A 13,487-nucleotide genomic window follows, 5' to 3' on the forward strand; every position below is an offset into this window, starting at 1 on the left:
CATGTCCGATAGCGATAGCCATAACACGTTAGTGCAAGACTACGATCATGAGGTCAAAGTCGAATAGTTCTCTGTAACCTCAGACGACTCGACTATCCGTGAGGAGGAGGAGTTGTCGGGCGTTCAGGCGAAGTCATCAAGCATAGCCGGGGCTCGCCCGAGGGGAACGTCGCCACCCGATTACAATGAGGTCGGACTATCCAGTCAAGGACCCCCATGCCTGAACATAAACCTGACCCCTTTTCCTTTTAAGTGCCCTTATTCCAAGACCCGTGCTCCCACGTTAATGAGTAGGAAGCATAACTACCCAAGTAGTGAAATTGTAAAACAATACCAGCCACTCCTCACCGGAGCCAAAATCGAAGAAATTTATTCTCTTTTGACATATGGGTATCCTACGATACCCGGCATAATTTTAGGGAACATAATAGAGTGTCATACCCCAAGTCAAATAGCCTCCAATCTCCTAGCGGTCCATCCTTCCGGATCCGTGCCCCCACTCTTACTAGTGAGATGCATCAATTGCTAAACACCAAGCAGGTCGAATCCTATGAACCACCTTTGACTGTAACCAACCTTCAAGACCTGTCCGTTGCGGCGCTCGATGAAGCCTCATGAACCTTGGGGAAGTGCTTAACCTCCTTGATCATGCTGTCATAAGACGATACCGAGAAGGAATCGACCTCGACCATCGTGTCATAGTCCCCGATTGAGACGTTTTGGCTGTCCGTATCAAACAATATCCATTTAAGAGGGAAAGTACACTTAGATAAGAGTCTAAAGTTGAAATTTAAATAAAGAAAAAAAAAAAAACTTGGAAAAGATAACTTACCGGGTATCTTTGATCGGGAGCTCTGATTGGAGCTTGGTTGGCGAGAAATATGTATGCAACTTGAGTGTGCAACTCGGGAAGTTCTCGGATTTTTGCAACAAGAAAGCGTAACTTTGCTTCGCCTCAATGGCCTATTTATAGGCAAGAGAGGCGGGAAATTTTTTTAAATGAAAAACAAATCCGTAGGCTTCACTCGCAATGCAACAAATGGCGGACGAATCAGTTTGGGCGGTGATATGTATGGCTCCCCGTAGGCGGCATTGCACACAATCCCGGCCTGGCTAAAAGCACCTTGACCTTGATCTACACTCGGATTTTATAGTCCGAGCCCCGGACACGGACTATGGGAGCTACTTGATAGGGAATATAGCTCGGTATGCTGACCCGTATGCATTTAGGACTTGATCGGATCCGACTACCCGCCTCGTGTGGACTGCAGCTTAGCGACCCGACCTGATAGTTAAGTATTTCACTGGCTTAATGAGCTTATGCCCTTAGCCTTTGGCAGTCGGTCTCGATCTGAGTGTTCGGATCGGCTGGTGACCCCGAGCTCACGTACTTAGCCCTTAAGGATAACATTAACAACTGTGCCTAAACCGAACCTGACAGTCATTGGCTAATAAGATCTTCCTCGACATGTGGACGTCCTTCTCTAACTTTTGGAGCAGCGAGTGCATGAGGGGCACGTGTCATACATGTCATCCTCTCGGCATGTGTCATCTCCAATCTTCTATAAATATCCCGCTGGATGCTTGAGGAGGGGATTTTTTGGGCTCTCACTCTAGAATATTTATGAGCTCGGGAACTTCCGGCCTTCAACTGAGCCACTGTTTTCCACTACACTATTCAATAATATACAAATACGTATATCCGGTCGGAATTATCACATCAATTTATATAAATTATTAATTACAGATATAAAATATGTAACTATAAGCACATATGATTTGAAGATTATTTTGAATCAAGATCATGCAAGGTAAACCAATATAATTTGTCGTTTGTATATGTGCGCGACGGTTACCAAATTCGAGTTGCTCTCACGGATTCTTACAAGTCTGGGTTGGTATGCACAGGGAAAAAAAGCCGGGCTGGTGGCCGTTACGGCCCACGTCGACCACGGTCTGTCGCAACTTCTGGCAGAGTAGCACCCTGAAATGGGTCCTACAGCGTGCCACTATAAAACCGAAAAGGAAAAGCTGAAGGGCACCAATCCGCTAGAGGAGCCTCCACCATACGACGCAACACTCCTCTCGTCTCTACCTGTTTGAAAATTGAATCTCTCGCTCCCCTTCTCCCTCCTCCTCTCGCTTTTTATTGCTCTAATGTATTGGAGTCACATGAATCTTCCAGTGGCATTTTGGTAATAAGCTTGAATCGAGCTTCTTCTCTCTTCTCCAATGGAAGCCATACTCGTAGACTGTGTGCAAAGCAGTTTGCGGCATTTCATGTGCCGCAACGCCATTTTCATGTGCGAACGCCTCTGCGCTGAATTTCCCTCCGAGGTACGTGCAGACATGGCGCTAAAAGCTTTATCTCGCCGATAAATTCCGTATTTTTTAAATAAAAATATGAATTTTATAATTATCTGTGAGTCTTGATTCACACATTTCTCGAACATACTGGTTAGGGTTCTTCATCTGTTCATTATGTTCGTTTATTTTTAAAAATTTAATAATTAAATTCATTTTATTTATCTGTAAAAGAACTCAGGGTTGTTAGACTTCGATTTTTTTTTAAACTTTTAAAATTTAACTGGGTGTTCAAATTCATATTTGAAAATTGGATTAGCTGCTTTACTTCAATTTTCATACTGAATGGGTTGTTAACTGGAGCTGGAAATTCAAATTTGCTCTTCCCGTTTTATCTGAGTCAGGGAGCTGTATGAACTCACTAGCTGTTAGATTTTAAATTGCATTAGATGAGTCAGAGAACCGTAGCTAAACCTCCCATTGATGAATCTAGAAGTACCATAAACAGGACTGGGATGTGAATAACTGGTGGGCAAGTAACAGACATGGAAGAAGATGGAACCACGGGATGCTCAAATAAGTGGACATGATTAATATGCCAGGAAAATAAAGAATCATAATTCTTGCCCACTGGCAGTATACACATTGCTGGCCTTTGCTAATATGAAATAGTTTATAGAGTGATATAAACTCCAGATTTTGAATAATATAACCTGATCTACTCTCTCTTTTCAGTTACCTCTCCACTTACTGATGATCTCTAGTATGCAGTTTCGATTGGATATCCTGTAGTGTAATATATAATGCACTGACACTGAATTGCTATTAGGTCTTCCTTACATTATCTACTAACATGATTCGGCAAATGCAGACAAATATGCAGCTGCTAGCTGCTTGCTACTTGCAAAACAATCAAGCTTATGCTGCATACCATATTTTAAAAGGTACATAGAGATAATTCTTGTTGGTATTTGAACTGAATTTGATTTCTAGCAGCATATTTGTGCTCATTTCAATTGTTATTATGGTTTATGGACTTGCTGCCAAAAGCAGTGCTCATTCATCTCCTTCTTTCTTTTTTTTTCAAAAACTATTATATGAAGGAACGCAAATGGCTCAATCCCGCTACTTATTTGCGCTATCATGCTTTCAGATGGATCTTCTTAATGAAGCAGAAATGGCCCTATCTCAAACTAATGACCCTACTTCAGAGGTACACCATAACATTAATATTCCCAGACCCCAGTATCATTACGCTATCCACTTGTTGAAATACATAATCATAGAAGATCATGTTTACTTTTGTTTGTCTTTAAATGCCCTTTGAATTAAAGGTGGGATTGTTTGACTGCTTACTTGCAGGTTCCAAATGGTGCTGCTGGGCAGTATCTTCTTGGGCTTATTTACAGGTATTTCCCTACTTTCATGTTCTTCCAATTAATCCAATGTTTCTTAATATTTCAATAACTGCATAATGAACTCTTATTTGCTGCCGTTGCAATGGCATCTCTATCTCCGGCATTATTATTAATCACGAGACACGTACCCAAAAAGAAAAAGAATTTGAGACTTGTTACTGGACATGGATCTTCAAGCAGCCTTATGCTGATCTGTTTAGTTATTTTATGGCTTTCTAGTCTAAAGTAGAATGGATATGTATCTTTTCCTTTTGTTAGTAGAAGTTAATTGATTGAAGCAGCGTGTTCTCAGATTTCTTTACCTTTCAGTTGTCCTTTGAAAAATAAGAGGAGCATGATATGGCTTGGTTTAAAACTTCTCTTGATGCATAATACATTTTTTGAAAGCAAAGGATCTGTGGGACACTATAAATGGGGTATAATTTCTGCCAACTTTGTGCATGAATACTAACCTATCCCTCCCAGTCCACCCCCAATAAAATCCTGGTGTCTTAGTTTGCTGTCAGCCTGTCAGTTTGGTCCCATCTTATCACATTTGTCTTACTTCCTCCAACTTTCCTTTCACAATCCTTGTTTTACGTTAGTAAGAGTACTTGAGATGTTCAACTATCTGTTATAGAAAATAATTTATTCTTTCCGTGTGGTTTGATTGATAACCCCTTGAAGATGAATATGAATAGTGTATGCCTGGATACTTTTCCTTTTGTAACGATTAATCTTTCCTTCTAGCTTCTAATTCATTGGGAGTAATCATTTCAGGTATACAGACAGAAAAAAGAGTGCTGTTCACCATTTCAATCAGGCTCTGTCATTGGATCCTCTGCTATGGGCTGCCTATGAGGAATTGTGTATCCTAGGTCTGTGTGCACTGTATATTTACAGTCTTCTGAAGTGTTTTCCTTGGAAACACTAGCTTTTTTGCTAGTGTCATAAAAAGAACCTTAGTTTTCAGCATTCAGTAGTTAGTACTGTGGACATCCAAAAACTTGGGGTGTATTTCTTAGGATAACTACAACCCTAGATGGACATTATGTTTGGCCCAACTATGGTTTATCATGAATTGGCACACTAATGGTCATGTAAGAAAGGTCTAAGATTGTTAAGTAGCCGCCCTTTGTGATTACTAGGCTGTTCTAGTAGCTGCAGTACCATTTCATTGAAGAAGGTATTGTGTTTGGATTCATATTAAGTAGCTTACCACTCTCCTACTAATTCTCGCTTGCTGGACCAGCTTTCTTTATTTGGAAGTGGTTTATAATTATTTGATGAATTTGGTGTATGATGTAAGTTGGGGGTAGTAGTCCTTAAAGTTTTACTCACTGGGCTGCATTATTTTGTTTTTAACAATATGCACTGTTCTCATGATTTTGTCATACGAATTATTAGCAATTTTATTTTAAAATGTTATCTTACTAAGTTTGAAGTAAATCCAAAGTTTTCTTATCTGAATGAGTAATGCTTTAGGCTTTGATATTATTATTTAGTTGATATCTGATATCTTTGTATCAATTATTGGTTTCACTTATTCTTTATGAAATGTTCCAGGTGCTGCTGATGAGGCAGCTTCAGTTTTTAATGAAGCAGCATCTCTTTGTGTTCAGAAGAAACATGAACATCATGGAAGTCAATCTCAAATTTTGGCAGCCTCTACTGAAGATCATAATGTAGTTTCTAATAAAAGTTTTGTCTCAGAAGATGCAAGTCCAAGGCAACTGAGACATATGCATAGCAATAGCCTTCGAGAATTTTCTGGAAACTATAATGGTGTAATTGCGAGTGGAGGAGTTACAAGTCAGTCTCTCGGCAGTGGCCCTGCTAATAATGCATTCTGCAATACTCCTTCACCAATGGCTTCACAGGTATAATGATAACTTATCCATTCTATTAAAAATTGATGACTCCCATTTTAAAATCTTTTTAGTATTTGAGAGAGATGTTCCTTCAACCATTTCATATTAGCTTTAAAATACATATTTTGGTTTTAGCATTTCAATGCTTTTCAGATTTCAGGTCTGGCTCCTCCTCCAGTCTGCCGAAATGCACAACAAAATGGGGTTCACCCATCTGCACCTAGTGGTGACAACTCTATGCGATCGACTGTGAACTCGAATGTTCAGCCCCCCCGCAGAAAGTTTGTTGATGAGGGAAAATTGAGAAAGGTTGTAACATATTTTGATGAGCCTCTCTGCATGTACTTTGGTCTCATTATCATCCAATGGAAATTTTGTTTGTGAAAAGTCTAATAGAAATTGATTAGAAAATCAATAGAAGCTCTGAGCAATCCTCTACTTTGTCCCACTCGAAAACACAAAATTCTGATCCATCTTTTCATTTGTTGCTCTGATGGTCTATTCCTCTATTGCAATAATGTAGATCACACCTCCATGTTTTTAAATTGCACATGCACTTGCTTTTATTTTAATAGTCCATTACGATATGCAATATAGTGTTCTCATCACAGCCAAAATGCACAATGATGACACAAGTATTAGTGCACATTAGCCGACATAATAAAAACTGGTAGCTTTATGTGCCTAGACCTTTTCATAATATGGCCTCAAAATATGTAGTGATCAAGAATAACTTACTAACTTGGAACTTTGAGGTTTGTAATAGCATAATGTTATTGGCTTCTAAACTTATTATGAAAGGAGGAGAGATCATAATCAACCAACTCATTCTGTCATGCTCCTTTAATGTGTGTAGATTACAAAAGTAAAATTTTTGTTCATGAAATCGTAAATTTAAGTGTTTTCTTTCACTTTTCTTCCCTTCCTTTCTTGTTGGGCCTGAGATGTTGATCTCTTATTTTTTGTTCAGATATCAGGTAGGTTATTTTCTGATTCTGGCCCTAGACGAAATTCAAGACTCGCTGGAGAATCTGCGAGCAACACAAGCTCGAATGCATCTGTAGCATCTGGAAATGGCACAAGCAACTCATCAAAATTCCTTGGTAGTTCTAAGCTTAGTTCAATGACATTACGTTCTATGACAACGAGAAAGTCACAACCATGGTCTAGTGAAAACATTGATGAAGGTGATAAATCTTATTATTTCAGTGTTTCTAGCAACTTCTGTGTTAATATCTTATTCTTGATCAGCTTAGTGGTTAAGGTGCCAGCTTTTAATCAACATATCCTAAGATTTGATGCTCCTCTCAACCACTTGATGCCAAACTCGATATTCTTTATCCAAATTATCTCCTAACGGACTACTATCACTTGCATTTTTACTGTGCTTTGGACATCCTCAATAAATTTTCCTGTGTACTGCGTTTTGATATTCTATGCCCTATCTTTGTACCTGATAATTTAGTCAGATAAAACTAATGTCAGTAATGTGTGACCAATAGCTTGTTATTGCACTTCATATATTTATATTAATTTACCTAAGCCAAGTAAGACTTATTTGAATGAAGTAGAAAGTTAGAAATGGTTTTGGTTCCCTTAGGATAGATGCCTGGTTTGGATTTTGGTCTCAGTTTGTACCATTTGTCTTGTTGATATACTGAGTTTCAATTCTTTCACTATGATGTACAAATGTACTGCTAATCTTGGAAAATGATGAAGTTGAACACGATCTTCGGGAATGAAGATGAACACACCAAGGATAGAGTTGGCCATGAACAACCTCCAGATAACACAACATAAACATTCTAGGACATGCCAACAAAGCCTTCATCGAGAGCGGTAGAGGTGAAACGGGAGCAAAGAATAGCAAGGATAGTAGAGCCCATAGTAATGAAGATAAAATAGCAAAGGATAGTAAATGATGCAGTAGCCCATAGTAATGAAGATAAACCATCATAGTAGATAAGTAAAATAGAACACCGATTGATTGTAGATAGTCAAACCCCCCCTTACTTGAAACATGGGAAATGATCAAAGGCCTTTATAGCAGTGCTGAAACTGGACACCTATGGGATAAGGCATACCGGAGATAAGGAAACAAACACAGTTATACCAAAACACAAACACCTTGGGGAGAAGTTTGGCAACAAACCCAAAACAAAGCCTTCAAATTTCACCAAAAGGTCAAAAAATGGCAAGAGAATCTGCCTCAAGGGATGTTTGACCGATGTTGACCATTGACCGTTGACGGATGACGTTGACCGTCAGAGATGAGGAAACTGAAAACACTACCAGATGCGTCTCTTCAAGATGAAACCCGTGGTGGTAGCGGTGCCTTGATCGGAGACCGGAGGAGAGAGATCTGGCCGGAAAACAGTGGAGGATTCCCGGAGACAGCGGTGGCGCTTGAGGCGTCGGATGGCGACCGGATTTCAGGTGAAGGCTCGCGATGAGGTTCCGAGTAAGGCTGTGGTTTTAGTTTCTTTGAACAACAGCCAGAAGTGCGTCGGAAAGAGAGAAAACAGTCGCGACAGTGGTGACCCTCCGGTGGCGGCGGCGGCGGAAAAGGAAGGATTATTTAGGGTTTAGGCTCTGATACCATGTTGAAATTGAGGATTGACAGGCCTGGCGGGTGGAGAATAACAACCACCCGCCAGTTAGGCGAAAGCAAAATATGTGAGAAACCGAAAAGAGAATAGAGAGAATATATTATATTGAAAGATTACAATAGATTGTATCTCTGTATTTGTGTATCCTCTATACTTCTATGGACCTCCATATATACTAAACTAGATACTAAATTAGTCCTAATAGGAATAAGAAACTACTAATAAGAATAGGAAACTAAGACAGCTTTCCTAATATTCAACAACATGGCAACCCTAATGTGTATCACAATCATCCTCGTTTTCCTTGTATATAGAAGGCAACTTCAAAGTTTCTACTAAGAGCTAAATCCCTCACACTAATGACTTGCTTTATGTGTAAAGACTATGCAGCAAAATAGATGCAATTAAACCTTTTGCGTTGTGCCCTGTCAGAGATGTAAGAAAATAATGGAAAGGAAAAAGACAAGATAGAAGACTTCATATAATGTTGATGCTAGGGATGGCAACGGGGCGGGGCGGGGGCGGGGGCGGGGAGTGCACTCCCCGTCCCCGTCCCCGGCGGGGAATTGAAAATATTCCCCGTCCCTATCCCCGCGGGGAATTAGGCGGGGACGGGGATTCCCCATTCCCCGTCAACTTCTAGTCAAAATGTTAAATAATTTTAATTTTTAATAATAAAATATTTAAAATCTAAGTCATTGTTTCAAAAATTAAAATACTAACTAACTATATATATATAGTATAGTGCTTGTATGTATAGTACAATCAATACTGCCATCCATTTATACATATATACAGTGGCAACATAAATTATATATATAGTAAATTACATATAAATATAGTATACTACTTGATACCTCGTACGTTAAATATTACTTTGCTTGGTACTATGCTGCAATTCTCTTATTGTTGATATATATATATATATATATATATATATATATATATAAAATTATTCGGGGACGGGGCGGGGCGGGGAGGGGTATCCCCGTCCCCGTCTCCGTCCCCGGCGGGGAATCACACATATTCCCCATCCCCGTTCCCGTTCCCCGAAAAATTTCCCCATCCCCGTCTCCTTCGGGGCGGGGATCGGGGATCCCCGTCGGGGACGGGGCACATTGCCATCCCTAGTTGATGCTGAATTGTCCTTGTCATTTCTGCTCTGTGCATTCTGAAGACTAACTAGTACTAATTGCCTAATTCTACCTCTGCAGGAGTTCGGGATGTCTGTGATGATTCACGGTTAAATATCCCAACGGTGTCCCCATCTGGAGATTGTATAACTCTTGAACAGGACAGGTCTAATAAGTGTCCAGTTGGTACTAACATGAGTGGCCCAAATCTTTTATCTGGTGCTTTGGAAATACTGGAACTTTTGAGGACTCTTGGGGAAGGCTTCCGACTTTTGTGTTTGTATAGATGCCAGGTATCAGATTTTATTATTGTTATTATTATTATTGTTATTATTATTATTATTATTATTATTATTATTATTAATTATTATTATTATTTTAAAAAATGTAGAATTTTGTTGTTTCATTTCCCTGTTCTGCTTTTGATCATTTTCTTATTGATGCATCATGGTTGAGCAGGATGCCTTGGATATATATAACAAACTTCCACACAAGCATTATAACACTGGATGGGTGCTTTCCCAGGTGAGATTTTTTATATATATACACACACTTTTGGCTCTTGTAACCAATGTATTTAGTTTTTGTTCTTGCAATGAAGTGGAAGTGAACTCACTTGGTTTTTTGTTTTTTAAAGTGTATATGAGTTATTCCATTACTAAGGTTAGTTTTTTTTTTGGAGGATAGGAGGGAAAATAATGAAACATGGAATATAAGAAACCACTGGGCTTTTATATTTTGAAATTGCACAATTTTGTCCTTATCTGCTCGAGATCTCATGATGTGAATGAAGAATTGATTGTAGTAGATCTGTAGGTTCCATGTAGTATACTATCTCATCTCTCTATGAAACTCAAAATGATCTGGATTAAAGGCCTACTATTTTATCACTTCCTCTTCTAATTAACACCGATACAAAAAGGGGAAAGGAGGAAAAACTCTATAGGAAGACGATAATATTTAGAAAATGAATTATCAAAGTATCACATCATCAAAGACCATTCTTCAATTTCCCCTTAACATTTTTACTTTTTAGACACCAATGCCTGTGTGAAAGATTGTTGAACAGCTGGGCATCATGTCATTCTGTATTCAAACTTTGAAGATCTTGCTTTTCTGTTTTTTATGGTATTAACTCTTCATATATTTGCATCTGCTCTGAAATTTAAGTACAGAACTATTCTGATATTTTGGTATCTTTTATTTTGGATTAATTCAAACACCAGATAGGGAAAGCATACTTTGAAATGGTTGATTATCTAGAAGCAGACCGTGCATTCAGTCTTGCCCGTTTAACTTCACCTTACAGTTTAGAGGGATTGGACGTACATTCTACAGTGTTATATGTGAGTCTCCTTCAACTTTTGATTGCTATATGTTCCAAACCTTGGACCATTAGAATGGATGTGCGGACTGTTGGTTTTGTTGTGCATGATATAGCATGGCTGGTTTGCACTGATGTTTAATTGTTTGAATTATTTTATTTTATTCTTTTATTTTTATTTTTATTTTCATTTTTAATGTTGCTGATAGAACTAGTCCTTTGAAAAATTTTCCATGAGGAAACAAACGCCTAGATAATTTTTATTTAGTATAAAATCTATTTTATTTTAGTTTCAACTTTCCAAGCAGCAAAGGATTTGAATTTTGGAACTCTATGGGTGTGTTTGGTTCATGGGTTTACACATTAGGAATGAGAATCAAAATCATAGTTAGTGTTTGATTGACAACTTTTTAAAACACAACTATGGGTTTTGATTACCCCTTAAATTAAAAATTACATTCCCTAATTAAAAAGGGGTATCATTCCATCTTATTGGTAATTTAATTTTTAAGTTTGGATTAGTAATTTTAGATTTTTGTTTTGATTTTTTTGTTTATATTGAGATATTGATGCTTTGGATGTCATTATATTAGGATCAATTGACTTGATTTTTTGTTTTTGTATTTTAAAAACATTTATTCCCATTATAGGGTCATACACAGTCAAACATCAATATTGGTAATTATTCCAATTCCACCCTACTACCAAACATGCAAAATACTTTCACCAAAACTCATTACCATTACCAAGTATTTGATTCCCATTCCTATTTTGATTCCCATGTGCGATCCAAACACACCCTATATGTTGCTAGTTACTCCGTACTTTGTTAATCCTACAGCTTTTTGATCTTTCAATCATATGAATGCAAACTTATCTCAATGTTTTTTACTTCAATTGCTTCTATTTTTGCTCATTATATGTTTCGCCCATTTCAGCATTTGAAGGAGGATATGAAATTAAGTTACTTAGCACAGGAGCTGATATCAACTGATAAATTAGCTCCTCAATCTTGGTAATATTTCTGAACTTGCTAAATACCATTCTGTGGTTCAAACTTTGACTTTAGTTAATGCCTTATGCAATATTGCTTCCGCTCTTATCTTTTCTGAGCAAATGCAGCAACTGATTCTTTTTGTTTCTTCTCAAGACTTGGGAGGCATGCTTTTGCATTCGAAATGGCTCTGTTTCCCATAAATATCTTCAATTATTTCTTTTTTTAGTTGTCTCTTTATGTTATGGCACGGAATAAATTTTGGCTGAATATAGCTGCATATCACCATATTTCTTGCTGGATTCTCTTACTAAAAAGCATGACAGTTTTGTAAACCAAACTGATCTATTAGTGGATACATTTATGCTGCAGGTGTGCAATGGGCAATTGTTATAGCTCTCAGAAAGACCATGAGACTGCTCTTAGAAATTTCCAGCGAGCTGTACAACTAAATTCCAGATTCGCATATGCTCACACTCTCTGTGGTCACGAGTATGCCTTACAACTTCCCCTTTTATGCTTTGTTTCTCTTGACATAACATTCAATCAGGATTTAGTCTGTTAGTTATAGTAGTGACAATCAATTTCTCAATAATATATTATACTAAAAGTGCGCTTTCCTATTTATTTTGGTGCTTTTATATTGAGAATAAGATTATAATTATAATTTGTTCTCAGGTATGTTGCAGTGGAGGACTTTGAGAATGGTATTAAAAGCTATCAGAGTGCACTTAGGGTGGATAGCAGACATTATAATGCGTGGTACGGCCTTGGCATGGTCTATCTCCGACAGGAAAAGTTTGAATTTTCAGAACATCACTTCCGTATGGCTCTCCAAATCAATCCCCATTCTTCTGTTATCATGTCATATCTAGGGACCACTTTACATGCTCTAAAGGTTAGCGATTGGTGGTGATCTTGTGCAGTAGAAAACCACGACTTTTTGCCCAATCTCATAACTTTATTTTGTTTCCATCAATGGCCAGAAAAATGAGGAGGCATTAGAAATGATGGAGAAGGCTATTTTAGCTGATAAGAAAAATCCTCTCCCGATGTATCAGAAGGCTAACATCCTTGTAAGCATGGAAAAATTTGATGCAGCTTTAGAAGTCTTAGAGGAGCTTAAAGAACACGCTCCTCGTGAGAGCAGTGTGTATGCTTTGATGGGTAAGATCTACAAAAGGCATAACATTCATGACAAAGCCATGCTTCATTTTGGCCTAGCATTGGATCTGAGACCATCTGCCACAGATGTTGCAACCATTAAGGTCATTGACTAAAATTTTTGCTCTTTTTCAGTTTTTCTTCCACGATGTTAATGCAGCTTCCCCAACTCTGTATTAGCGTGGAAAGCATTGTGTTCTGTACTTCTGTTTGTTGATTTTGCATATTTTAGGATTTGAACCGCTTTCCAATCATTCATGCACAGAGTTCGGAAAAGCAATTTCAAGTCGGGATATGCTCATCTGTTTGTTAATCTTTTCTGCAGGCGGCTATCGAGAAGTTGCATGTACCGGATGAGCTTGAAGATTCATTATAAATCTTTTGATTGCAGAAGATAGTCAGCCCGCCCTTCAAGTAAAGGCCTCTCTAAAAAGTTGTATACTAATGTTGTTTCTTACGGTTCCTTTTGGGCATCCTGGCCGCCCGGTCGCTGATCTTAGTTTTCTGTATCCCCTCTTAGCTAATCCTTTGAGCTCTTCTTAGTGTATGTATTCCTTGGACTACATTGTATTCTCCAGATTTTGATATAAAATGCTCAAATTTCTGTGGTCCTTTGCTTTGGCTGATGGCTCAAGGAAACAGATTCAAAATGAAATAGTGTTTTCTTCAATTTGCTATTGATATTTCTTTA

The 13,487-nt window shown here is 38.2% G+C and overlaps 1 protein-coding gene across 3 annotated transcripts; it reads left to right on the top strand.

Moving 5' to 3' along the window:
• The first annotated feature begins 2,033 nt into the window (after window positions 1-2,033).
• On the top strand, window positions 2,034-13,466 carry LOC109192330 (cell division cycle protein 27 homolog B). Of its 3 annotated transcripts, none has more exons than XM_019342912.1 (16): window positions 2,034-2,337; window positions 3,176-3,248; window positions 3,408-3,517; window positions 3,667-3,713; window positions 4,482-4,579; window positions 5,268-5,581; window positions 5,708-5,881; window positions 6,543-6,759; window positions 9,396-9,607; window positions 9,774-9,839; window positions 10,541-10,660; window positions 11,577-11,653; window positions 12,005-12,124; window positions 12,311-12,530; window positions 12,619-12,900; window positions 13,122-13,466. In XM_019342912.1, the coding sequence occupies exons 1-16, from the start codon at window positions 2,233-2,235 to the stop codon at window positions 13,170-13,172; spliced, it is 2,286 nt and encodes a 761-aa protein (XP_019198457.1). In that variant the 5' UTR covers window positions 2,034-2,232; the 3' UTR covers window positions 13,173-13,466. The 3 variants fall into 3 exon arrangements, with proteins under 3 accessions (XP_019198457.1, XP_019198458.1, XP_019198459.1); XM_019342913.1 differs by having other exon boundaries at window positions 2,035-2,337; window positions 5,726-5,881; window positions 13,122-13,360; XM_019342914.1 differs by lacking the exon at window positions 2,034-2,337 and having other exon boundaries at window positions 3,178-3,248; window positions 3,458-3,517; window positions 13,122-13,360.
• Window positions 13,467-13,487: the final 21 nt, after the last annotated feature.

Source organism: Ipomoea nil, unplaced genomic scaffold (assembly GCF_001879475.1).
Source record: "Ipomoea nil cultivar Tokyo-kokei standard unplaced genomic scaffold, Asagao_1.1 scaffold1770, whole genome shotgun sequence".
Lineage (NCBI taxonomy): Eukaryota > Viridiplantae > Streptophyta > Magnoliopsida > Solanales > Convolvulaceae > Ipomoea > Ipomoea nil.